Consider the following 23,692-nt stretch of genomic DNA (forward strand, 5'->3'; position numbering starts at 1 on the left):
CTCGTGTATTTCACTATCGTGTGACTACAACCCCCAGTATCTGTACCATGTGAGACGATGCGGATGATGGGTGTTATCCTGTATTGTATCTATGGTAACGTCGTCCGTACCAGACAGTCTGGGTCGTAGATCAGGTGATTGCGGCGGATTTATACCGATAATGTGATCCTAATAATCGCCCGCAACGAACCCGACCTACAGAAAGTGATCGCCCATCCGACCGTCACAGACCAAACTGGGGAGAAGCCGGGGCGCTCGCCGCTGCGGGGGAGGGGAAGCCGCCATGATCAGATTGGAGCTTGGGGTGCGGCAGGTAACAGGTTAATTGTCTCATTCATAGACTGATCTCCCGGCGCTGCAGGTGACGGGCGGAGCTGGTTTGCCAGGCGGGTGATTCCTGGAATATATGACGCGCTGTGGCTCCGCCCACCGTATGTGACAGCGAGGAGTCAGTCATTGCAGTGTGAGCGGCGGAGTGTGCGGGGTTAATGCGATCACGGGGGATTGTTGGACGACGCTCCAGTCACATGAGCTGCTGATAGATCTGCCCGATCACTGCTGATCGCCGCTGACCCGTGATGAGAAGATCTCCCCGCTCCAACGTAAAACAAATGTAAACAATGAATATTGCCATTCACTGAAAACAAGCAGAGATCTTGAAAATGCTGAGTAACCGATGGCTGCAGTGCTGAGGCAGGACCTGGGTGTCCGCGGGGTCCCGGCGTCTCCCGCTGATGTGAACGGATCTTGCACTCCGGTGGTTTTCTGTTTGGCGCGCGGTGACCCGGGGAAGATGGCGCCGCTCTTATTAACCCCTTCTCTTCCACAGGGAACATGAAGGCCTTAATCCTGGTTGGCGGTTACGGTACGCGGTTACGACCTCTGACGCTCAGCGTCCCCAAACCTCTGGTGGATTTCTGCAACAAGCCGATCCTGCTGCACCAGGTGGAGGCGCTGGTGAAGGTAAGCGGCGCGGGCGTCGGCGGCGGGCGTCCTGTGTACAGTGTGACCGCATTGTCCTCTCTCCTCTGGGCAGGCGGGGGTTAATCACGTGATCCTGGCCGTCAGTTACATGTCCGACCTGCTGGAGAAGGAGATGAAGGAGCAGGAGCAGCGGGTAAGAGCTCGTCCGTGTGTCGTCCCGGGCGCCGTCCCCCGTCTCACTCTCCCCTTCTATCCCGACAGCTGAGAATCCGCATCTCCATGTCCCACGAGACGGAGCCGCTGGGAACAGGTGAGCGCTGGGGGGCCCACAGTATTGGGGGGCTGGTGACCTATCGTGGATGAGGGGTGCACTGTCAGTATTGGTGGGCTGGTGACCTGTCATGTAGGGGTGCACTGTCAGTATTGGGGGGCTGGTGACCTGTCGTGGTTGAGGGGTGCATTGTCAGTATTGGGGGGCTGGTGACCTGTCGTGGATGAGGGGTGCACTGTCAGTATTGGGGGGCTGGTGACCTGTCGTGGTTGAGGGGTGCACTGTCAGTATTGGGGGGGCTGGTGACCTGTCGTGGATGAGGGGTGCACTGTCAGTATTGGGGGGCAGGTGACCTGTCGTGGTTGAGGGGTGCATTGTCAGTATTGGGGGCCGGTGAGCTATCGTGGATGAGGGGTGCACTGGCAGTATTGGGGGGCTGGTGACCTGTCAGTATTGGGGGGCTGGTGACCGATCGTGGTTGAGGGGTGCACTGTCAGTATTGGGGGGCTGGTGACCTGTCGTGGTTGAGGGGTGCACTGTCAGTATTGGGGGGCTGGTGACCTGTCATGTAGGGGTGCACTGTCAGTATTGGGGGGCTGGTGACCTGTCGTGGTTGAGGGGTGCACTGTCAGTATTGGGGGGCTGGTGACCTGTCATGTAGGGGTGCACTGTCAGTATTGGGGGGCTGGTGACCTGTCGTGGTTGAGGGGTGCACTGTCAGTATTGGGGGGCTGGTGACCTGTTGTGGTTGAGGGGTGCACTGTCAGTATTGGGGGGCTGGTGACCTGTTGTGGTTGAGGGGTGCACTGTCAGTATTGGGGGGCTGGTGACCTGTCGTGGGTGTAGGGGTGCACTGTCAGTATTGGGGGGCTGGTTTCATGCTCCCCTCTTGCTGATCTGCAGCGGGTCCGTTGGCTCTGGCCCGGCAGCTGCTGACTGAGGACTCAGAGCCGTTCTTCGTCCTGAACAGCGACGTCATCTGCGACTTTCCCTTCGAGGACATGGTGCGCTGCCACCAACTCCACGGCAAGGAGGGCACCATCGTGGTAAGTTGTGGTCCCGTGTGAGGGGGTGGCAGGAAATTGGGGGTCACAGACTCTCCACAGATATATATATGTAATCAGGACCGTTCTATAGATTTCTAGGATTATATAATGAGAGGGGGAGGGGTTACTGAGCGATATTGTTATATTACACCCGGGATTATGAGAGGGGGAGGGGTTACTGAGCGCTATTGTTATATTACACCCGGGATTATGAGAGGGGGAGGGGTTACTGAGCGATTCTGTCATATATCCAGGATTATTCTGTTTTTGATTAAAATTCTATAGATTATTCTAGATTATAACTGTATAATCTCCGCTCTCTGCAGGTGACGAAGGTGGAGGAGCCCTCTAAATACGGGGTGGTCGTGTATGACGCAGACAGCGGCCAAATCCAGCGCTTTGTGGAGAAGCCTCAAGTGTTTGTGTCCAACAAGATAAATTCCGGATTATACATTTTCTGCCCGTCGGTGCTGGAGCGGATCCAGGTGCTCCTCCCCCCCGGCGCGGTCACATGGGGCGTCTGTCTGCTCCTCCCCCCGGCGCGGTCACATGGGGCGTCTGTCTGCTCCTCCCCCCGGCGCGGTCACATGGGGCGTCTGTCTGCTCCTCCCCCCGGCGCGGTCACATGGGGCGTCTGTCTGCTCCTCCCCCCGGCGCGGTCACATGGGGCGTCTGTCTGCTCCTCCCACCGGCGCGGTCACATGGGGGGAGGGTCGCACAGGACGGTTGTGGCTCTGCATTGTTGGGTGCTTGTTTGGGGGGTCTGGGGTGTTTGGATATTGGGGGGGGGGGGGTCTGGGGTGTTTGGATATTGGGGGGGGGGGGTCTGGGGTGTTTGGATATCGGGGGGGGGGGTCTGGGGTGTTTGGATATCGGGGGGGGGGGTCTGGGGTGTTTGGATATCGGGGGGGGGGTCTGGGGTGTTTGGATATCGGGGGGGGGGTCTGGGGTGTTTGGATATCGGGGGGGGGGGGGTCTGGGGTGTTTGGATATCGGGGGGGGGGGTCTGGGGTGTTTGGATATCGGGGGGGGGGGGGTCTGGGGTGTTTGGATATTGGGGGGGTCTGGGGTGTTTGGATATTGGGGGGTCTGGGGTGTTTGGATATTGGGGGGGTCTGGGGTGTTTCGAGATTGGGGGGGTCTGGATATTGGGGGTGTTTGGATATTGGGGGGCTCTGGGGTGTTTGGATATTGGGGGGGTCTGGGGTGTTTGGATATTGGGGGTGTCTGGGGTGTTTCGATATTGGGGGGGGTCTGGATATTGGGGTTCTGGGGTGTTTGGATATTGGGGGGGTCTGGGGTGTTTGGATATTGGGGGGGTCTGGGGTGTTTGGATATTGGGGGGGGTCTGGGGTGTTTGGATATTGGGGGGGGGGTCTGGGGGTGTTTGGATATTGGGGGGGGGGTCTGGGGGTGTTTGGATATTGGGGGGGTCTGGGGGTGTTTGGATATTGGGGGGGTCTGGGGTTGTTTGGATATTGGGGGGCTCTGGGGTGTTTGGATATTGGGGGGGTCTGGGGTGTTTGGATATTGGGGGGGTCTGGATATTGGGGGTGTTTGGATATTGGGGGTCTGGGGTGTTTGGATATCGGGGGTCTGGGGTGTTTGGATATTGGGGGGGTCTGGGGTGTTTGGATATCTGGGGGGTCTGGGGTGTTTGGATATTGGGGGTGTTTGGATATTGGTGGGGGTCTGGGGTGTTTGGATATTGGTGGGGGTCTGGGGGTGTTTGGATATTGGGGGGGTCTGGGGGTGTTTGGATATTGGGGGGGTCTGGGGTTGTTTGGATATTGGGGGGGCCCTGGGGTGTTTGGATATTGGGGGGTCTGGGGTGTTTGGATATTGGGGGGGTCTGGATATTGGGGGTTTTTGGATATTGGGGGTCTGGGGTGTTTGGATATCGGGGGTCTGGGGTGTTTGGATATTGGGGGGGTCTGGGGTGTTTGGATATTGGGGGGGGTCTGGGGTGTTTGGATATTGGGGGTGTTTGGATATTGGGGGGTCTGGGGTGTTTGGATATTGGGGTCTGGGGGCTCTGTACTGAGGCCGCTCCTCTTCTCTCCGCAGCTGCGTCCGACCTCTATAGAGAAGGAGATCTTCCCGGTCATGGCTCAGGAGGGGCAGTTGTTCGCTCTGGAGCTGCAGGGTGAGGACATTGATGTGAACCATTTCCCAGCCAATCAGACGCCTCCTCCAGCCGCGGATTATAAACACGTCTCTGCTGTCGCTTCTCCGTTTTGTCTCAGGTTTCTGGATGGATATTGGGCAGCCCAAGGACTTCCTGACCGGCATGTGCATGTACCTGCAGTCCGTGAGGCAGCGACACCCCGAGCGGCTGCGCACCGGACCCGGCCTCGTGGGGAACGTGCTGGTGGTGAGTGCAGTGAAGGGTCACACCCGGCAATACCAACGGATTACTGCAGCGTCGTACCGGAATAAACCTCACCCACCCGCTGCGTAAAATAAAACCGCCGAAAAACCGCTCAGAATCTGACCTTCTGACCTGCGGTGCGTTATTTTAATCGCCATCGTGTCACTTGTATTTACGTGATCGCTGCTTTTTTCTTGGTTTTTCCCTATTTCATTTAATGAGCCGGTGAAACCAACAGAAATTGCAACTTAGAAAAAAAAAAAAAAGATTACACTTACCCAGAACCCTCTGCTCCCTCGTCCAGGCACGACGCTCAGCCCATGTGACTGCTGCAGCCAATCACTTTTGTTTTTTACGTGCTATTTGCTGCAGCACGATTTGGTGCGTTTTTTTGGCCGGAATTGCCTGCGATGTCCAGGGCGGATACGTTGTGTGTGAACACGGCCTTGTGTATTCCCTGCGCCGGACACTCGGGGGCGCTCTCTCTTTCTCTCTCTCTTTCACATTTCTTTCTTTCTAGGATTCCTCAGCCAAGATCGGAGACAATTGCTGCATTGGCCCTAATGTGACTATCGGCCCTGGGGTGACGGTGGAGGACGGGGTGCGGATAAAGCGCTGCACAGTGATGAAGGGCTCCAGGATCCGTTCCCATTCCTGGCTGGAGTCCTCGATAGTCGGCTGGAGTTCAACAGTTGGACAGTGGGTGAGGAGTAATTCTGACCGGGTGGAGGTTGTGGATAATCCCATAATCTGTATCCAGGAAAGGTCTGTAGTGTAAGGACGGAGTACAGGTCTCTGGTCTTCCTGAAAGTAGGATTCTTTCCAGTAGATGTAGGTTTAATCTGGGGGGGGGGTTTATGATTGTTTTCAGCGAATGTAGGGTTAATCTGGGGGGGGGGGGGTGTTTATGATTGTTTTCAGCGAATGTAGGGTTAATCTGGGGGGGGGAGGGGGGTTTATGATTCTTTCCAGTAAATGTAGGGTCAGCCAGGGGGGGAGGGGTCATGATTCGTTCCAGTGAGTGTAGGGATAATCTGGGGGGGTTTCATTATTTTTTACAGTAAATGTAGGGGCAGTTGGGGGGTTCATGATTCTTTCCAGTAAATGTAGGGTTAGTCGGGTTCATGATTCTTTCCAGTAAATGTAGGGTTAGTCGGGGGGTTCATGATTCTCTCCAGTAAATGTAGGGTTAGTCGGGGGGTTCATGATTCTTTCCAGTAAATGTAGGGTTAGTCGGGGGGTTCATGATTCTTTCCAGTAAATGTAGGGTTAGTCGGGGGGGGTCATGATTCCTTCCAGTAAATGTAGGGTTAGTCGGGGGGGGGTTCTTGATTCTTTCCAGTAAATGTAGGGGCAGTCTGGGGGGGGGGGGTTCATGATTCTTTCCAGTAAATGTAGGGTTAGTCGGGGGGGGGGGGGGGTCATGATTCTTTCCAGTAAATGTAGGGTTAGTCGGGGGGGGGGGGGTTTCATGATTCTTTCCAGTAAATGTAGGGTTAGTCGGGGGGTTCATGATTCTTTCCAGTGAATGTAGGGTTAGTCGGGGGGTGGGGGGGTTCATGATTCTTTCCAGTAAATGTAGGGTTAGTCGGGGGGAGGGGGGTTCATGATTCCTTCCAGTAAATGTAGGGTTAGTCGGGGGGGGGGGGGTTCATGATTCTTTCCAGTAAATGTAGGGTTAGTCGGGGGGTTCATGATTCTTTCCAGTGAATGTAGGGTTAGTCGGGGGGTGGGGGGGTTCATGATTCTTTCCAGTAAATGTAGGGTTAGTCGGGGGGAGGGGGGTTCATGATTCCTTCCAGTAAATGTAGGGTTAGTCGGGGGGGGGGGGGGGTTCATGATTCTTTCCAGTAAATGTAGGGTTAGTCGGGGGGGGGGGGGGTCATGATTCTTTCCAGTAAATGTAGGGTCAGCCAGGGGGGGAGGGGTTCATGATTCTTTCCAGTAAATGTAGGGTTAGTCGGGGGGGGGGGGGGGTCATGATTCTTTCCAGTAAATGTAGGGTCTGCCAGGGGGGGAGGGGTCATGATTCTTTCCAGTAAATGTAGGGTCAGCCAGGGGGGGAGGGGTCATGATTCGTTCCAGTGAGTGTAGGGTTAATCTGGGGGGGTTTCATTATTTTTTACAGTAAATGTAGGGGCAGTTGGGGGGGGGGGGGGGGTTCATGATTCTTTCCAGTAAATGTAGGGTTAGTCGGGTTCATGATTCTTTCCAGTAAATGTAGGGTTAGTCGGGGGGTTCATGATTCTTTCCAGTAAATGTAGGGTTAGTCGGGGGGGTCATGATTCCTTCCAGTAAATGTAGGGTTAGTCGGGGGGGGGGGTTCTTGATTCTTTCCAGTAAATGTAGGGTTAGTCGGGGGGGGGTTCATGATTCTTTCCAGTAAATGTAGGGGCAGTCGGGGGGGGGTTCATGATTCTTTCCAGTAAATGTAGGGTTAGTCTGGGAGAGTCGGGATTCGGAATGGGCCTGTTTTTCTGTGTTTTTCTTGCACGTTCATGGATCCCGGACGCTGCTCGTCTGCAGACATTACTATCGAGGGGTTTCCGGGTCTGCGCTCAGGTTTGCGGTTAAATGTTCAGTGTTTTGTCGTCGCAGGTGCGGATGGAGAATGTGGCGGTGCTGGGAGAAGACGTCATTGTAAACGATGAGCTTTACCTCAATGGAGCCAACGTGTTACCCCACAAATGCATCTCCGAGTCGGTGCCGGAACCCCGGATCATCATGTAGCGAGAGCAGCCGGCAATAGACTGTGGTATGAACGTCACGTGGAAGAAGCGTTACGTCCCCCCCCCTCCCCCGTGATCCTTAACCGTGCGCGCGCTCCAGTACCGCTCTGCAGGACCCCAGCGCTCACAATGTTCCCGTGCCTTCTCTACAGATGACGCTATGAAGATTGGGCACATCGCCCGCGCTGCTCTCTAATAATAAATGGGGCGCTGCCCTCTGTAGAGTTGGGGGGAGGGAGACAGAAGTGACTGCAGTAAATTATATAGTTGGTTCTGATCGGAATCAGGAAACCCTCCGCTCCAAATTGTGAGGGTCAATCACCACTGCCGCTCTTCGGGGGGAGGAGCTTCTCTGGTCCCGCCCTTTATTACTGATGCATTTTCCATTGGGAGTTTTCTTATAAAGACATTTTTCATGGCATTTCTGCTCGTTTATTATTCTTCGCCCGCCCCCCTGACGCGACTCCGCCCGCCCCCTGACGCGACTCCGCCCGCCCCCTGACGCGACTCTGCCCGCCCCCTGACGTGACTCCGCCCGCCCCCTGACGCGACTCCGCCCGCCCCGACACCGCCCGCCCCCTGACGCGACTCCGCCCGCCCCCTGACGCGACTCCGCCCGCCCCCTGACGCGACTCCGCCCGCCCCCTGACGCGACTCCGCCCACATCCATTACTGACCAGTTAACTAGCGGCACGGAGACTATGTAGTGCAGCCAATTGATTTTAACTATCGAGTGCCCGCCGCAGTCCACAAGAATCCACACACCAATGTACTGCAGCGGTCATCAGATTGATATGAACTATCGGTTGAGCTGCGGAGACTCGTCTGTGACCCAAGATGTCTGAAAGGGGTTGTCCACTCCTGGAGAACTGATGAGCTGCACCAAATCCCACACAATTTTTGCATTATCTCCAGTAAGGGGGGGGCATTCTGGGGGCTGAGCACTGGTGTCCTTCCCTTCATATAACCTGTAGGTATACCCTCATGCCCTCTCGCAGCTCATACATCTTCACGCCATACCGCGCCCTCTTACCCGGCAGGTACTCGCGGAATTGAACCCTCCCTTTATAATGTACAAAGGACTCATCAATAGAAATACACGTCTCGGGGGTGCATGCTGGGAAAACCGGGCACTGGAACGGTCTAATAGGGGTCTCAGTTTATACAAACAGTCAAAACTGGGGTCATCTCGGGGGGAGGGGGGGAGGGGGGGGGGGGCACAGCTCATTATCAGTATAATGGAAGAAGCCAAGTATTGCCTCATAACACATCCTGGACCTGGCCTTGCGGTACATCGGGGTCTGGTATAAGATGTCCGCGCTCCAGTAGGTCCTAATGGACGGCTTTTTCAGAAGCCCCATGTTCATATGAAGTCCCCAGAACTTGCCCAACTCTGCTGCATCTACAGGGGGTCCACCGGTGGGACTGGGCATAGAATGATGTGGGGTTCTCAGTAATATTCTGCTGGGCATAGAATGAGTCTGGGCGACCACGAGATCTATAAAGTCATCAGTGACGACGTCCATCTCACCGAGCCCGATCAATGTGATCCCCGGACTGCCCGTGGACTCGGGGATTTGGGGCTCATAATTTTCTAGTGTGGAGATCCAAATGGGCTCACTTCTCTCGTGGGCTTCAAGTGTGGTGGTCCTGGGACATCTCCTAGGTGGTCCCTCCTCTTCATCACTAGATGAGGAGGTTGACAAATAAAAAAAGAGTCACCATCTGACGAGTCTGTGTCGGGGGCAAGAAATGACCTTTGGGACATCTTTTTTATTATTTGTACGACACGTGTATTACGTAAAAATCCCTAACAAAGCAATGACGCTACACCAAACGTTATTATTTAGAGAACAAGTGGACTTCCCTGACGCTAAAGCCGACTAGGGCGAGGGTTCCTGACGCTAAAGCCGACTAGGGCGAGGGTTCCTGACGCTAAAGCCGACTAGGGCGAGGGTTCCTGACGCTAAAGCCGACTAGGGCGAGGGTTCCTGACGCTAAAGCCGACTAGGGCGAGGGTTCCTGACGCTAAAGCCGACTAGGGCGAGGGTTCCTGACGCTAAAGCCGACTAGGGCGAGGGTTCCTGACGCTAAAGCCGACTAGGGCGAGGGTTCCTGACGCTAAAGCCGACTAGGGCGAGGGTTCCTGACACTAACCCTAATACTAAACTAGCTCAATAATAAAAAAAAAAAAGTTTTGAAAGTTAATTTTAATAATTTTTTTTTTGCTTTTTGTAAAGAAAAAAATAAAGAAAACAAATAATCCTCAGGGACCAAAAAATGTGGCCCTGAAGACTAAGAAGTGGTCAGTAATAGGAGATCACTGACCAAAAACGGGGGTGACAAGGGGAACACGAGGACGAGGAGGAGGGGAGGGGGGGGGCGACAGGTGTGGGAAGTACAAAAAAAGTACGTTTTTTTTGAAGATTTCTTTGCATGATTCTCCATCGCCAACAGAGAAGTTCAGGGCGGGGGCGGCAGGATGTGGGGTCCGGGGCAGGAAATGATGTATGCGATCCCTGCTATTGGTTAGCAGTCACTGACTGGGGCGGGACCACTGTAATTGGTCCCGGAGTATTGAGCTGGGATCGCGTGCGGTCAGAAACAGCAGGTATCGCAGCTCAAGCACGCGCTATTACTGAGCGGGAAGGGGTTAAATAAGTGGAACACGGAGGGGAGATTTACGCGGTCTCTGTATTCTGCTATTTTCTCCCAAGTGTCGGCTGAATCCCTGCCCCTCCCCCATACGTGCGCCCACAACCGGATACAAGATGGCGGAGGGGAATAAATCTAAAGACGCATCAGACACGGCAGATGGATAAATAATTTAATCCTCGGTTTTGTGGCCTCTCACGGGACAGATAGAAAAACGCATCTCTGCTGTAAACGGCGCAAATCTCGCAGCAACCTCCAGGGAGACGGCGGGGCGGACGTGAATATACGCAGCGCTCACACGTCACCGCCACAAAGAAGGAACGCGGCACACGTAACACTATAAAGCTGTAAATTCATCCCGATCCGCGGGCCCGGCGGCGCTAGGGGGCGGGGGGCTTCTCGTAGTCCTCTACTCCCGTGACGGTGGCTTTACAGAAGAAACAGTCCTTGTTGTTCATGAGATGCTGATTGATGCACGCTCTGCAAAGGGTTAAAGCACAAACTTAATAGGTTGATGGAACAAGACGCGAGGATATGGCGCAGGGGGAGGAGTCACTCACTTGCAGGACTTGTGGGAGCAGGGTCTGAATACGGCAGAGATGGGGTGAGCGTAACAGATGGGGCACAGGTCTTCCTCACTGGTGGGCTGCAACATAGAAAGAAAGCAGAGTTATTACCCTCCGGTCCGGCACATCGGGGGTGCGGGTCCCTCGCGCTGCGCGGTCACAGGCCGGACATTAATAATGCAGAAGTCGCTTCCCAGGCGAGGATCACGTTCTGTACAGAAAACTATTTTTATGCCGATCTGCAGTAAACCGATCGCTTCATAGCAGGAGGGCAGCGCGTCCGTAAGAAGCGGGGGGGGGGCAGGGGTCACAGACACATGAGCGGGGGTCTCAGACACATGAGCGGGGGTCACAGACACATGAGCGGGGGTCACAGACACATGAGCGGGGGTCACAGACACATGAGCGGGGGTCTCAGACACATGAGCGGGGGTCACAGACACATGAGCGGGGGTCACAGACATGAGCGCGCGGGGGGAGGGGGGCACTTCTGCACACACCTGAGTGGTCGCCGCCGCCTGTTTGGACTCCTCGTTCAGGTGACTCAGCATCTTCTCCACTTTCCCGAGTTCCTCCGCATTAATGTAATCGGTGTCTGCAGAAAACAAAATCCCTTCAGTCCTAGAACATCCGGATTCCCATCATCCACTTCTAGGGTTCAGGGAGGCACAAAGCAGCTCGCGCCTCAGTCACCCCGATCATCGATCTGTACAAGTTCTGGCAGGTCGGGGGTTACAGACGCTGGAGATATCAGGAGCCGGACCCCGAGCTGTGTGTGTGTTTATGGTCAAGCAAAGGGCCAGACAAATCCCCGCTGCCCCCCACATAACTGCACCCCGACTTCTCACATACACCCCCTTTATAGGAGGCTCTGCTCCTTCACTTCAGACCGTGCCCCCCCTGCACCCATCATGACCCTTCTACCCGGTGCCCCCATGTTTTCTGGAGCGGTCCTGCGCCCCCATTTTCCTTGCTCGCAGGTCTACAGGAATCGGCTGGGACATGCAGTGAGGAGCTCTGGGTAATATGGGGGCCGGGTACTCACAGGCCTGCAGGGAGAAATGCTTCTTGTCAGCAGGGGGCTGCCCGGGCCCCGGGGTGTTGGGGTCCGTCTGTCCCAGCAGGTACTGGATCGAGCGCAGCTGGAAACAAGGGTCAGCCAGTAAGACGCTCGTCGCTCGCTGGATCCTGAGGAGGAAACACATGACCGTGAGATGTGAATGAGGAGGATGGGAGTAGTAGTACCTCACCGCCTGAAGACACGGGGCAGGAAGGGGTTATGGAAAAAGTCTAAATGATTTATTGGACTACAACTCCCAGCATGCTGTGACGTGGAGACACTGGGATTACAGAGAGCGAGTGGAGCCAGAGCCGGGATCACGTTTCCTCCTCCAGCAGAAGAAAATAAAACGAGGCCCTGGGGATCCGCCGCTCCGATCTCCCGTCCATTATCTCCTCGCATTACCGCGCAGCGCCCGCCGCAGCCTTAACCCCTTACACACTGCAGCCGCGACCCACAACCCCCGACATCCTGCAACTCCAACTCCTAATATGCTGCAGCCTTAACCCCTTACACACTGCAGCCGCGACCCACAACCCCCGACATCCTGCAACTCCAACTCCTAATATGCTGCAGCCTTAACCCCTTACGTTGCTGCAGTTTTAACCCATGACACCCCCTTGCAGCAGCCAAAACCTCGGCCCAGGCCACTCCAAAAACACTTAATCTGACTGATAGTGACCCCTCAGCGCCCGGCTGTACCCCACTAAATCAGGACAGGAAATGCCGGACCCCAGAGTATCAGAACCGCGAGCAGTGGTGGAATATTCTTTATTACAGATCTAATTGCCACAGGAAAGTTTCACCAGAGCAGCAATTAGACTTCTGCAACGGAAAACCATAAAGCGCTGAGTGCTGAGCCTGGGATTGGGCTCCATTAATATCCGCTCCTGGCAGCGCCCCCGGCCTCTATTCCCACGCTGCCCCGATATGAGAGCCGGCGCTCCCGGAACGTCTGGGAGAAGATGAAGGAACCATTGAGAATATTGTTCAGGGAGTGCCCCCCCCCCCTACGGAGGAAGCCAATGAGTGACGAGCGGCGCCGCGTCCATCCTCGTGGAGGGGGAGGGGCAGAGGCATTGATTCAACTCTCCACAAAGTCTTTCTGCTCTTTGCCAGCGGTGCAGGAGCCGTCTCCTTATCTCCAGGAGCCGCTGATCCCGATATCAATCTCATTCTGTTCTTCAGAAATTCTCCTTGTCCCAGAACTTCATATTCTCCATGTGAACCGGGAGAAGCCGCCGCTGCTGCGCTCTTCATCTGATCGTCTTCTTCTAGCAGAGTCCCCGACAGCTGGGACTGACCTCAGAGCCGTCTCCCTGCCGATGTCACGACCACCGGCCCGGCCCGACCTCCTCCAGCATAGGTGACGCCGTCCCAACCGGCCAAGGGCAGCCAAGTACTCGGCCATGATGATAAGCGGAGGGCCCGGGACCCTGGCGACTCTTCTGCTGCTCTTCGGGTGGTCTCTGGCTTCTGGTTGCCCCTCCGGTTGTATCTGCGCCTCGGACCTCCTGAGCTGCACCAGGGCGGCCCTGACCGAGGCTCCGGAGGATCTGCCCATCACGACCGTCACTCTGGACTTGAGTCACAACAGCATCAGCCTCCTGTACGGTAACTGGCTGTCCGCCGCGCCGCATCTCCACGTCTTATGCCTCAACCACAACGACATTAAATGGCTGCCGCTCAGGACTTTCCACAACGCCAGCAAACTGCGGCACCTGGACCTCTCCTCCAACCAACTGCAGAGAATCCACGGACAACTTTTCCAGCAGCTTCTCAGCCTGGAGGAACTTCTGCTCTACAACAACAACATCGCCCACGTGGAGGAGACGACGTTCACCCGACTGGGCAACATCCGAAAGATCTACCTGAGCTGGAACAACCTGAGCACCTTCTCCTTCAGCTCCGTGCACAATCTGACGCACCCCGACCTCCGCACCCTGGATCTGTCCTCCAACAAATTCACGGAGCTGCCGGTGGATGAAATGTCTGCTCTACCTGCGTACATCAAGAACGGCCTTTATCTACACCACAACCCCCTCACCTGCAGCTGCGCCCTCTACGCCCTCCTCAGCCAGTGGCGGCAGCGCGGCTTCACCTCCGTCCTCGCGTTCTCCCGGGAGCACACCTGCCTCTACATGGGGAGGGCCCGCGCCGTGGTTCGCATCTTGGAGTCCCAGAATGGACTTGACAATTGCTCCATTGGACTTGGGCAAGAACTTGTGGACCCCGGAGTGAAGGTGCTGGTGGGGCGGAGGCTGACGGTGACCTGTAATACCAGCCTCCCCCAGGAGAACACCACCTACCTGTGGATCTCACCCGCCTACAACTTCATCTTCCCCCCTGGAACCAGCAACCACAGTTTTAGGATTCACCCAAACGGCAGCTTAGAGATCCACAAGGCGCAGCCCTGGCACTCGGGGGTCTATCTGTGCATCGCAGTCAACAGACGACTCAGTCACAACGCAACGCACGAGGTCAACATCACCGTCCATTACCCCAGACACGATGTGGAGCCCTTCAACACCGGCCTCACCACCCTCCTGGGCTGCGTGGTCAGCCTGGTCCTCGTCTTCATTTACCTCTATATGACGCCATGCCGATGCTGCTGCTCGAAGCCCCCACAGACCCCCAGCCCTCCGCAGGAAAGCAGCGCTCAGTCTTCCATACTGTGCGGAACTCCACCGGTCTGCGAAGGGCCCAACAGCCGCAGGGTCGGAGCCGGTCGCCACGTCGTCTTCCTGGAGCCAATAAAAGAAGGACGAGCTGAAAAGACCCCGGAGTTCCTGCAGCTGCGGTCGGACTCTGCCAGTTCCGTGTTCTCAGACTTCCCGATCCTGCAGACATAGCCGCATGGACTGGTGACGGGCGCGCTGCAGGACGGACTGCATGGCGCTGGTGCCGGACTTGCTGCATTTTATACCAGGAATGTTCCCCCCTCTGTAACGTCCTGCATGACCCGCTCCGTACGAGAAGCCGCCGCAGATCCCACCAATCCTGGATCACAGTCCTGACAGGCGGCAGCTTGAAGATGATTCGGTTATTACGGACGGGTGTTGTATGTGACCCGGGGACTACTCCCTCATCATTGTTCACTGGAGATTTTCACGTCAATAAAAGGTTTCTCAGTCCTTCAGCCGAGACGTCTCCATATTCCTGCGCCGAATGATGATTGGTCTCCCCTCAGTGCCACACGTCATGTGCTCCCCGCGGAGTCCCCTCCATCTAGTCCTGACCCCTCCCACATTCTTCATTTCTGCTATAGATGGAGCGGGTGACGTGTGGCCGGAGCTGCCCCCTGCAGGCTATAGACGAGATACACGTACAGAGCAACGGCTGCTATGGGCAACTCCTCCACTTCTCCCTTTCCCATTATACAGATCATAGATATATGTGCCCCCCCCCCGCTGATGGGTTATATGTGCCCCCCCCCCCGCTGATGGGTTATATGTGGGCCCCCCCCCGCTGATGGGTTATATGTGGGCCCCCCCCCCGCTGATGGCTTATATGTGCCCCCCCCCCCGCTGATGGGTTATATGTGCCCCCCCCCCGCTGATGGGTTATATGTGCCCCCCCCCCCCCCCCGCTGATGGGTTATATGTGCCCCCCCCGCTGATGGGTTATATGTGCCCCCCCCCGCTGATGGGTTATATGTGCCCCCCCCCGCTGATGGGTTATATGTGCCCCCCCCCCGCTGATGGGTTATATGTGCCCCCCCCCCGCTGATGGGTTATATGTGCCCCCCCCCCCGCTGATGGGTTATATGTGCCCCCCCCGCTGATGGGTTATATGTGCCCCCCCCCCGCTGATGGGTTATATGTGCCCCCCCCCCAGCTGATGGGTTATATGTCCCCCCCCTGCTGATGGGTTATATGTGCCCCCCCCCCGCTGATGGGTTATATGTGCCCCCCCCCCCGCTGATGGGTTATATGTGCCCCCCCCGCTGATGGGTTATATGTGCCCCCCCCCCGCTGATGGGTTATATGTGCCCCCCCCCCAGCTGATGGGTTATATGTCCCCCCCCTGCTGATGGGTTATATGTGCCCATTACCCCTCCATGTCCCCCCCCCGGCGCTCCCCTCATACACATCTGCCGGTCACTCGTACACTCGGAGGGTTTGGCTCGCGGCCGGCGCTCGTCTGTCTCTCGAGTGGTGACCGTCAGCAATAATCCCCCTCACACCTCCCCCGCCGCCTCTAAGTGCTAAAGTGATTTCCTACATTAAGGCTGAAACCCGGAGGGGAGGGACACAGAGGGGGGGGGACACGACACAGAGGGGGGGGGACACGACACAGAGGGGGGGGGGGACACGACACAGAGGGGGGGGGGGACACGACACAGAGAGTGGGGGGGGGACACGACACAGAGAGGGGGGGGGGACACGACACAGAGGGGGGGGGGACACGACACAGAGAGGGGGGGGGACACGACACAGAGAGGGGGGGGGACACGACACAGAGAGGGGGGGGGACACGACACAGGGGGGGGGGGGACACGACACAGGGGGGGGGGGGACACGACACAGGGGGGGGGACACGACACAGAGAGGGGGGGGGGACACGACACAGAGAGGGGGGGGGGACACGACACAGAGAGGGGGGGGGGACACGACACAGAGAGGGGGGGGGGACACGACACAGAGAGGGGGGGGGGACACGACACAGAGAGGGGGGGGGGACACGACACAGAGAGGGGGGGGGGACACGACACAGAGAGGGGGGGGACACGACACAGAGAGGGGGGGGGGACACGACACAGAGAGGGGGGGGGGACACGACACAGAGAGGGGGGGGGACACACGACACAGAGAGGGGGGGGGACACACGACACAGAGAGGGGGGGGGACACACGACACAGAGAGGGGGGGGGGACACACGACACAGAGAGGGGGGGGGACACGACACAGAGAGGGGGGGGACACGACACAGAGAGGGGGGGGACACGACACAGAGAGGGGGGGGACACGACACAGAGAGGGGGAGGGGGACACAGAGGGGGGGGGCTGCTCCCGGCCTGCGCTGACTGTCTATAAAGCTGCTGTATAAGAAACCCAGAACATACTGCAACATCCACGGAAATAACATCAACGACCACCCCGCTATTATTCTCGGTTATCATTACCCTCCCCCACCATCATTACTTTACATCTCACTTGATTTATATCATCTTAATACATCAGGTAACGGGGCCACCGATCCCGCTCACATCCAGGACGTCTAAAGGGGAACTCCAACCCGAGACAATTGTGGAACCTTCATGTACAAGCCACAAAGGTCATCGGCTGGAATGCCCCTTTAACAGGCAGTAGTCAAGGCCCCGCCCACACAGTGTGAAGCGTTAGAGGGGGGGGGGGGTCATTATCGTCCCGGGTCACGACTCACCCGTGGGGTTCACCCTCGACCAGCAGGCGCACGAGAATACCAGTCACTGCCACCAGAATGGGGTAATGGTCAACGCTCTCCAGACCTGGGGGCAGAGGACGCAGCATTAGTGGGGGGTGGAGGGGGATGGGGAGATCAGACCGGGGTCTTCACTGACCTGGGAGCCGGAGGGTGACCACCCTGTCAAAGAGGTTCCTCTCCGCAGTCACACGATTCAACACCTGATTCAAAAGCTGCAGAAAAGAAAGAAAAACGTAAACCCAAAACCTGCAGCCGGAACATGAGGGGTTAAAAGGCCGGACAGGTGAATACAATCTATTGTTCTCTGTTATCAGACATGTCAGGCTGGGGGAGGATGACTGTAGGACAGGTGAATACAATCTATTGTTCTCTGTTATCAGACATGTCAGGCTGGGGGAGGATGACTGTAGGACAGGTGAATACAATCTATTGTTCTCTGTTATCAGACATGTCAGGCTGGGGGAGGATGACTCTAGGACAGGTGAATACAATCTATTGTTCTCTGTTATCAGGCATGTCAGGCTGGGGGAGGATGACTGTAGGACAGGTGAATACAATCTATTGTTCTCTGTTATCAGACATGTCAGGCTGGGGAAGGATGACTGTAGGACAGGTGAATACAATCTATTGTTCTCTGTTATCAGACATGTCAGGCTGGGGGAGGATGACTGTAGGACAGGTGAATACAATCTATTGTTCTCTGTTATCAGACATGTCAGGCTGGGGGAGGATGACTGTAGGACAGGTAAATACAATCTATTGTTCTCTGTTATCAGACATGTCAGGCTGGGGGGGGATGACTGCAGGACAGGTGGATACAATCTATTGTTCTCTGTTATCAGCCATGTCAGGCTGGGGAGGATGACTGTAGGACAGGTGAATACAATCTATTGTTCTCTGTTATCAGCCATGTCAGGCTGGGGGAGGATGACTGTAGGACAGGTGAATACAATCTATTGTTCTCTGTTATCAGACATGTCAGGCTGGGGGGGTGACTGTAGGACAGGTGAATACAATCTATTGTTCTCTGTTATCAGACATGTTAGGCTGGGGGAGGATGACTGTAGGACAGGTGAGTACAATCTATTGTTCTCTGTTATCAGACATGTCAGGCTGGGGGGGTGACTGTAGGACAGGTGAATACAATCTAATGTTCTCTGTTATCAGACATGTCAGGCTGGGGGAGGATGACTGTAGGACAGGTGAATACAATCTAATGTTCTCTGTTATCAGACATGTCAGGCTGGGGGAGGATGACTGTAGGACAGGTGAATACAATCTATTGTTCTCTGTTATCAGACATGTCAGGCTGGGGGAGGATGACTGTAGGACAGGTGAATACAATCTATTGTTCTCTGTTATCAGACATGTCAGGCTGGGAGAGGATGACTGTAGGACAGGTGGATACAATCTATTGTTCTCTGTTATCAGACATGTCAGGCTGGGGGAGGATGACTGTAGGACAGCTGAATACAATCTATTGTTCTCTGTTATCAGACATGTCAGGCTGGGGGAGGATGACTGTAGGACAGGTGACTACAATCTATTGTTCTCTGTTATCAGACATGTCAGGCTGGGGGAGGATGACTGTAGGACAGGTGACTACAATCTATTGTTCTCTGTTATCAGACATGTCAGGCTGGGGGAGGATGACTGTAGGACAGGTGAATACAATCTATTGTTCTCTGTTATCAGACATGTCAGGCTGGGGGAGGATGACTGTAGGACAGGTGAATACAATCTATTGTTCTCTGTTATCAGACATGTCAGGCTGGGGGAGAATGACTGTAGGACAGGTGAATACAATCTATTGTTCTCTGTTATCAGACATGTCAGGCTGGGGGAGGATGACTGTAGGACAGGTGAATACAATCTATTGTTCTCTGTTATCAGACATGTCAGGCTGGGGGAGGATGACTGTAGGACAGGTGAATACAATCTATTGTTCTCTGTTATCAGACATGTCAGGCTGGGGGAGGATGACTGTAGGACAGGTAAATACAATCTATTGTTCTCTGTTATCAGACATGTCAGGCTGGGGGGGGATGACTGCAGGACAGGTGGATACAATCTATTGTTCTCTGTTATCAGCCATGTCAGGCTGGAGGAGGATGACTGTAGGACAGGTGAATACAATCTATTGTTCTCTGTTATCAGACATGTCAGGCTGGGAGAGGATGACTGTAGGACAGGTGAATACAATCTATTGTTCTCTGTTATCAGACATGTCAGGCTGGGGGAGGAGGATGACTGTAGGACAGGTGAATACAATCTATTGTTCTCTGTTATCAGACATGTCAGGCTGGGGGAGGATGACTGTAGGACAGGTGAATACAATCTATTGTTCTCTGTTATCAGACATGTCAGGCTGGGGGAGGATGACTGTAGGACAGGGGATTACAATCTATTGTTCTCTGTTATCAGACATGTCAGGTGGGGGAGGATGACTGTAGGACAGGTGAATACAATCTATTGTTCTCTGTTATCAGACATGTCAGGTGGGGGAGGGCGATGTTTCCACATATTCCCCTCCTCTTACCTGAGCGAGGCGGCGGAGGAGGAGTTCAGAAGACGATCGGCTCCAGTCGAGGAATATATCAGGGACCAGAGTGACCGTCATCTCCAGGACTCGCAGGAGGCTGACCGACAGGTCAAAGCAGGTGGCGCAAACTTTTAGCTGTCGGCTGTCAACAAAGTTCCTCTCTAGACGCTCGGCAGCCTGCTGGATCTGTGGGGGAGGGGGCAGAGGTCAGACAAGTCCCAGGTATCCATGCCCCCAACCCTTCCCCCATCCTCACCTCTTGAATCATCCCAATGAACTCGGAGAACGCCCAGTTCAGCTGGTTCAGGACACTGTTCAGGAAGCTGGACGCCAGGTCTGGGTCCCTGCGGAGTAACTCCGCCATGTGGCTCTGCAGCAGCGTGGACGGACAAGGCTCTGCAAAACGAGAGGGGTCAACACCACGCGGGACGCTACACGTACGAGACCGCGGCAACAAAACCACCAATACACAACAGACGAGACGGCGGCGCACAGCACAGCGCTGGTCACCTACTCTGCAGACTGGGCAGGTTGGCGTCCTCCGGTTTGGTTTTCAGCAGGTGCGGGAGTCTCGTGTATCTATAACCGAAGCCGCAGCCCTGGAGAGGAAACAGCGAGGGTGACAGGCGGGAAGAAATGAACAAGGATCTAACACCCCAAAAACAGAATGTCACCCACAAAACCTCCCGGTCATCAAGATATGACCCCCACAAAACGCCCATCCCCCAACTCACTCTCCAGAGTCTGACGAGGATCCAGTTGGTCTGAGCCCACGGCCGCTGCTCATACGGTGCCAGGAGATTCTTCATCATGCTGATCTGCCTGGAGAGACGCGCCTGTCACTGACAAGTATACAGCAGGAGGAATATCCCAACTACAGACCCTCTAAGAGGCTGCGGAGCGCCAATGACCCGCAGGGACCGGCCAATCACATCACACACAAAGGAACCGGACTCACTGCTCCTCGGAGATCCGCTCCACGGCCCGCAGGGAGTGAGGGTAACACACGTAGCTCGCCAGCGCCTGCATCAGGGAATCCTTAATGTCTGAAGTAAGAGAAAACCATCAGCGCCGGCGGCGGGGGAGGGGACACGATCAGCCGGCGGCGAGGGAGGGGACACGATCAGCCGGCGGCGGGGGAGGGGACACTATCAGCCGGCGGCGGGGGAGGGGACACGATCAGCCGGCGGCGAGGGAGGGGACACGATCAGCCGGCGGCGGGGGAGGGGACACGATCAGCCGGCGGCGGGGGAGGGGACACGATCAGCCGGCGGCGGGGGAGGGGACACGATCAGCCGGCGGCGGGGGAGGGGACACGATCAGCCGGCGGCGGGGGAGGGGACACGATCAGCCGGCGGCGGGGGAGGGGACACGATCAGCCGGCGGCGGGGGAGGGGACACGATCAGCCGGCGGCGGGGGAGGGGACACGATCAGCCGGCGGCGGGGGAGGGGACACGATCAGCCGGCGGCGGGGGAGGGGACACGATCAGCCGGCGGCGGGGGAGGGGACACGATCAGCCGGCGGCGGGGGAGGGGACACGATCAGCCGGCGGCGGGGGAGGGGACACGATCAGCCGGCGGCGGGGGAGGGGACACGATCAGCCGGCAGCGGGGGAGGGGACACGAGCAGCCGGCGGCGGGGGAGGGGACACGAGCAGCCGGCGGCGGGGGAGGGGACACGAGCAGCCGGCGGCGGGGGAGGGGACACGAGCAGCCGGCGGCGGGGGAGGGGACACGAGCAGCCGGCGGCGGGGGAGGGGACACGAGCAGCCGGCGGCGGGGGAGGGGACACGAGCAGCCGGCGGCGGGGGAGGGGACACGAGCAGCCGGCGGCGGGGGAGGGGACACGAGCAGCCGGCGGCGGGGGAGGGGACACGAGCAGCCGGCGGCGGGGGAGGGGACACGAGCAGCCGGCGGCGGGGGAGGGGACACGAGCAGCCGGCGGCGGGGGAGGGGACACGAGCAGCCGGCGGCGGGGGAGGGGACACGAGCAGCCGGCGGCGGGGGAGGGGACACGATCAGCCGCTGTGCACCGTTACTCACCCGTCCCTACGATACGCGGATCAGCAAAGTGTTTGGCCAAAATGGCTGCAAGGCGCGTCAGGGTCTCCTCATAACCTATAGACATAGGATATAACGCCACTGATTATTATAGGAGCCCCGTACTCTATAGATATATCCTAATAATGAAACCTTGACACGGCCCCTCTACGTGTCCCTGGGGCCCGGCAACTGGAGGTACCCCCGCCCCGGATGATTAGACCAAACCCCCCCGAACCATGATAAAAGGGAACCCTCACGTCCTAAGAGTCGGAGCCCAAACATCCAATCCTTTCTATCTTCCCGTCTCTATTCATTAATAATCACCAAAGTTTGTACTTACTCCACTCTTATAACACTTTACTGACAATTCTGAGTAACCTGCAGTAATTGTGCCTCATACAAGGGGCGGGGCCATGACAACCTCTTTACTGAGTAATTGGGAACAGAAGTGAATGTCCAAATCACAACCCCATTATATATAGAATTCATCTTCATTAACATTCTGTATTATACTCCAGAGCTGCACTCACTATTCTGCTGGTGGAGTCACTGTGTACATACATTACTTATCCTGTACTGATCCTGAGTTATATCCTGTATTATACTCCAGAGCTGCACTCACTATTCTGCTGGTGGAGTCACTGTGTACATTCATTACATTACTTATCCTGTACTGATCCTGAGTTAGATCCTGTATTATACTCCAGAGCTGTAGTCACTATTCTGCTGGTGGAGTCACTGTGTACATACATTACTTATCCTGTACTGATCCTGAGTTATATCCTGTATTATACTCCAGAGCTGCACTCACTATTCTGCTGGTGGAGTCACTGTGTACATTCATTACATTACTTATCCTGTACTGATCCTGAGTTAGATCCTGTATTATACTCCAGAGCTGCGCTCACTATTCTGCTGGTGCAGTCACTATGTACATACATTACATTACTTATCCTGTACTGATCCTGAGTTATATCCTGTATTATACTCCAGAGCTGCACTCACTATTCTGCTGGTGGAGTCACTGTGTACATACATTACATTACTTATCCTGTACTGATCCTGAGTTACATCCTGTATTATACTCCAGAGCTGCACTCACTATTCTGCTGGTGGAGTCACTGTGTACATACATTACATTACTTATCCTGTACTGATCCTGAGTTACATCCTGTATTATACTCCAGAGCTGCACTCACTATTCTGCTGGTGGAGTCACTGTGTACATACATTACATTACTTATCCTGTACTGATCCTGAGTTATATCCTGTATTATACTCCAGAGCTGCACTCACTATTCTGCTGGTGGAGTCACTGTGTACATACATTACATTACTTATCCTGTACTGATCCTGAGTTACATGCTGTATTATACTCCAGAGCTGCACTCACTATTCTGCTGGTGGAGTCACTGTGTACATACATTACATTACTTATCCTGTACTGATCCTGAGTTATATCCTGTATTATACTCCAGAGCTGCACTCTCTATTCTACTGGTGGAGTCGCTGTGTACATATATTACTTATCCTGTACTGATCCTGAGTTACATCCTGTATTATACTCCAGAGCTGCACTCACTATTCTGCTGGTGGAGTCACTGTGTACATACATTACTTATCCTGTACTGATCCTGAGTTATATCCTGTATTATACTCCAGAGCTGCACTCACTATTCTGCTGGTGGAGTCACTGTGTACATACATTACATTACTTATCCTGTACTGATCCTGAGTTACATGCTGTATTATACTCCAGAGCTGCACTCACTATTCTGCTGGTGGAGTCACTGTGTACATACATTACATTACTTATCCTGTGCTGATCCTGAGTTATATCCTGTATTATACTCCAGAGCTGCACTCACTATTCTGCTGGTGGAGTCACTGTGTACATACATTACTTATCCTGTACTGATCCTGAGTTACATTCTGTATTATACTCCAGAGCTGCACTCACTATTCTGCTGGTGGAGTCGCTGTGTACATATATTACTTATCCTGTACTGATCCTGAGTTACATCCTGTATTATATTCCAGAGCTACACTCACTATTCTGCTGGTGGAGTCACTGTGTA

General features: G+C 55.4%; 3 protein-coding genes across 4 annotated transcripts in view; 2 read left to right on the forward strand and 1 right to left on the reverse strand.

Annotated features, from left to right (window-relative positions):
* Positions 1-366: 366 nt before the first annotated feature.
* LOC142656957 (mannose-1-phosphate guanylyltransferase catalytic subunit beta) lies at positions 367-7,762 on the forward strand. Its single transcript, XM_075831998.1, has 10 exons — positions 367-613; positions 830-963; positions 1,037-1,117; positions 1,186-1,234; positions 2,099-2,241; positions 2,568-2,726; positions 4,309-4,387; positions 4,488-4,615; positions 5,133-5,315; positions 7,211-7,762. The coding sequence occupies exons 2-10, from the start codon at positions 835-837 to the stop codon at positions 7,340-7,342; spliced, it is 1,083 nt and encodes a 360-aa protein (XP_075688113.1). The 5' UTR covers positions 367-613; positions 830-834; the 3' UTR covers positions 7,343-7,762.
* A 2,392-nt stretch (positions 7,763-10,154) lies between these two features.
* Positions 10,155-23,692, reverse strand: part of RNF123 (ring finger protein 123) — a 29,202-nt gene continuing 15,664 nt past the window's right edge. For both annotated transcript variants that reach the window (XM_075832001.1, XM_075832002.1), the window contains 12 exons: positions 21,615-21,689; positions 20,529-20,616; positions 20,305-20,392; positions 20,085-20,169; positions 19,827-19,966; positions 19,568-19,756; positions 17,165-17,240; positions 17,008-17,092; positions 11,608-11,750; positions 11,063-11,157; positions 10,557-10,642; positions 10,155-10,476 (listed from right to left, as the gene is read on the reverse strand). In XM_075832001.1, coding sequence (XP_075688116.1) covers positions 10,377-10,476; positions 10,557-10,642; positions 11,063-11,157; positions 11,608-11,750; positions 17,008-17,092; positions 17,165-17,240; positions 19,568-19,756; positions 19,827-19,966; positions 20,085-20,169; positions 20,305-20,392; positions 20,529-20,616; positions 21,615-21,689 — 1,250 coding nt within the window. In that variant the 3' untranslated portion in view covers positions 10,155-10,376. The remainder of the gene's footprint in view (positions 10,477-10,556; positions 10,643-11,062; positions 11,158-11,607; positions 11,751-17,007; positions 17,093-17,164; positions 17,241-19,567; positions 19,757-19,826; positions 19,967-20,084; positions 20,170-20,304; positions 20,393-20,528; positions 20,617-21,614; positions 21,690-23,692) is intronic.
* On the forward strand, positions 13,032-14,474 carry AMIGO3 (adhesion molecule with Ig like domain 3). The gene has a single exon (XM_075832032.1). It carries the CDS (start codon positions 13,032-13,034, stop codon positions 14,472-14,474), a length of 1,443 nt encoding a protein of 480 aa, XP_075688147.1.

Source organism: Rhinoderma darwinii, chromosome 7, assembly GCF_050947455.1.
Source record: "Rhinoderma darwinii isolate aRhiDar2 chromosome 7, aRhiDar2.hap1, whole genome shotgun sequence".
In the NCBI taxonomy this organism is placed as follows: Eukaryota; Metazoa; Chordata; class Amphibia; order Anura; family Rhinodermatidae; genus Rhinoderma; species Rhinoderma darwinii.

Excerpts from the sequence above, each read along its gene's own strand:
- AMIGO3 (XM_075832032.1), top strand. The coding sequence starts at position 13,032 with ATGATGATAAGCGGAGGGCCCGGGACCCTGGCGACTCTTCTGCTGCTC.
- LOC142656957 (XM_075831998.1), top strand. The coding sequence starts at position 835 with ATGAAGGCCTTAATCCTGGTTGGCGGTTACGGTACGCGGTTACGACCT. Across the intron at positions 1,118-1,185 it reads TGAAGGAGCAGGAGCAGCGG|CTGAGAATCCGCATCTCCAT; the intron begins GTAAGAGCTCGT and ends CTATCCCGACAG. Across the intron at positions 2,727-4,308 it reads CGGTGCTGGAGCGGATCCAG|CTGCGTCCGACCTCTATAGA; the intron begins GTGCTCCTCCCC and ends TTCTCTCCGCAG.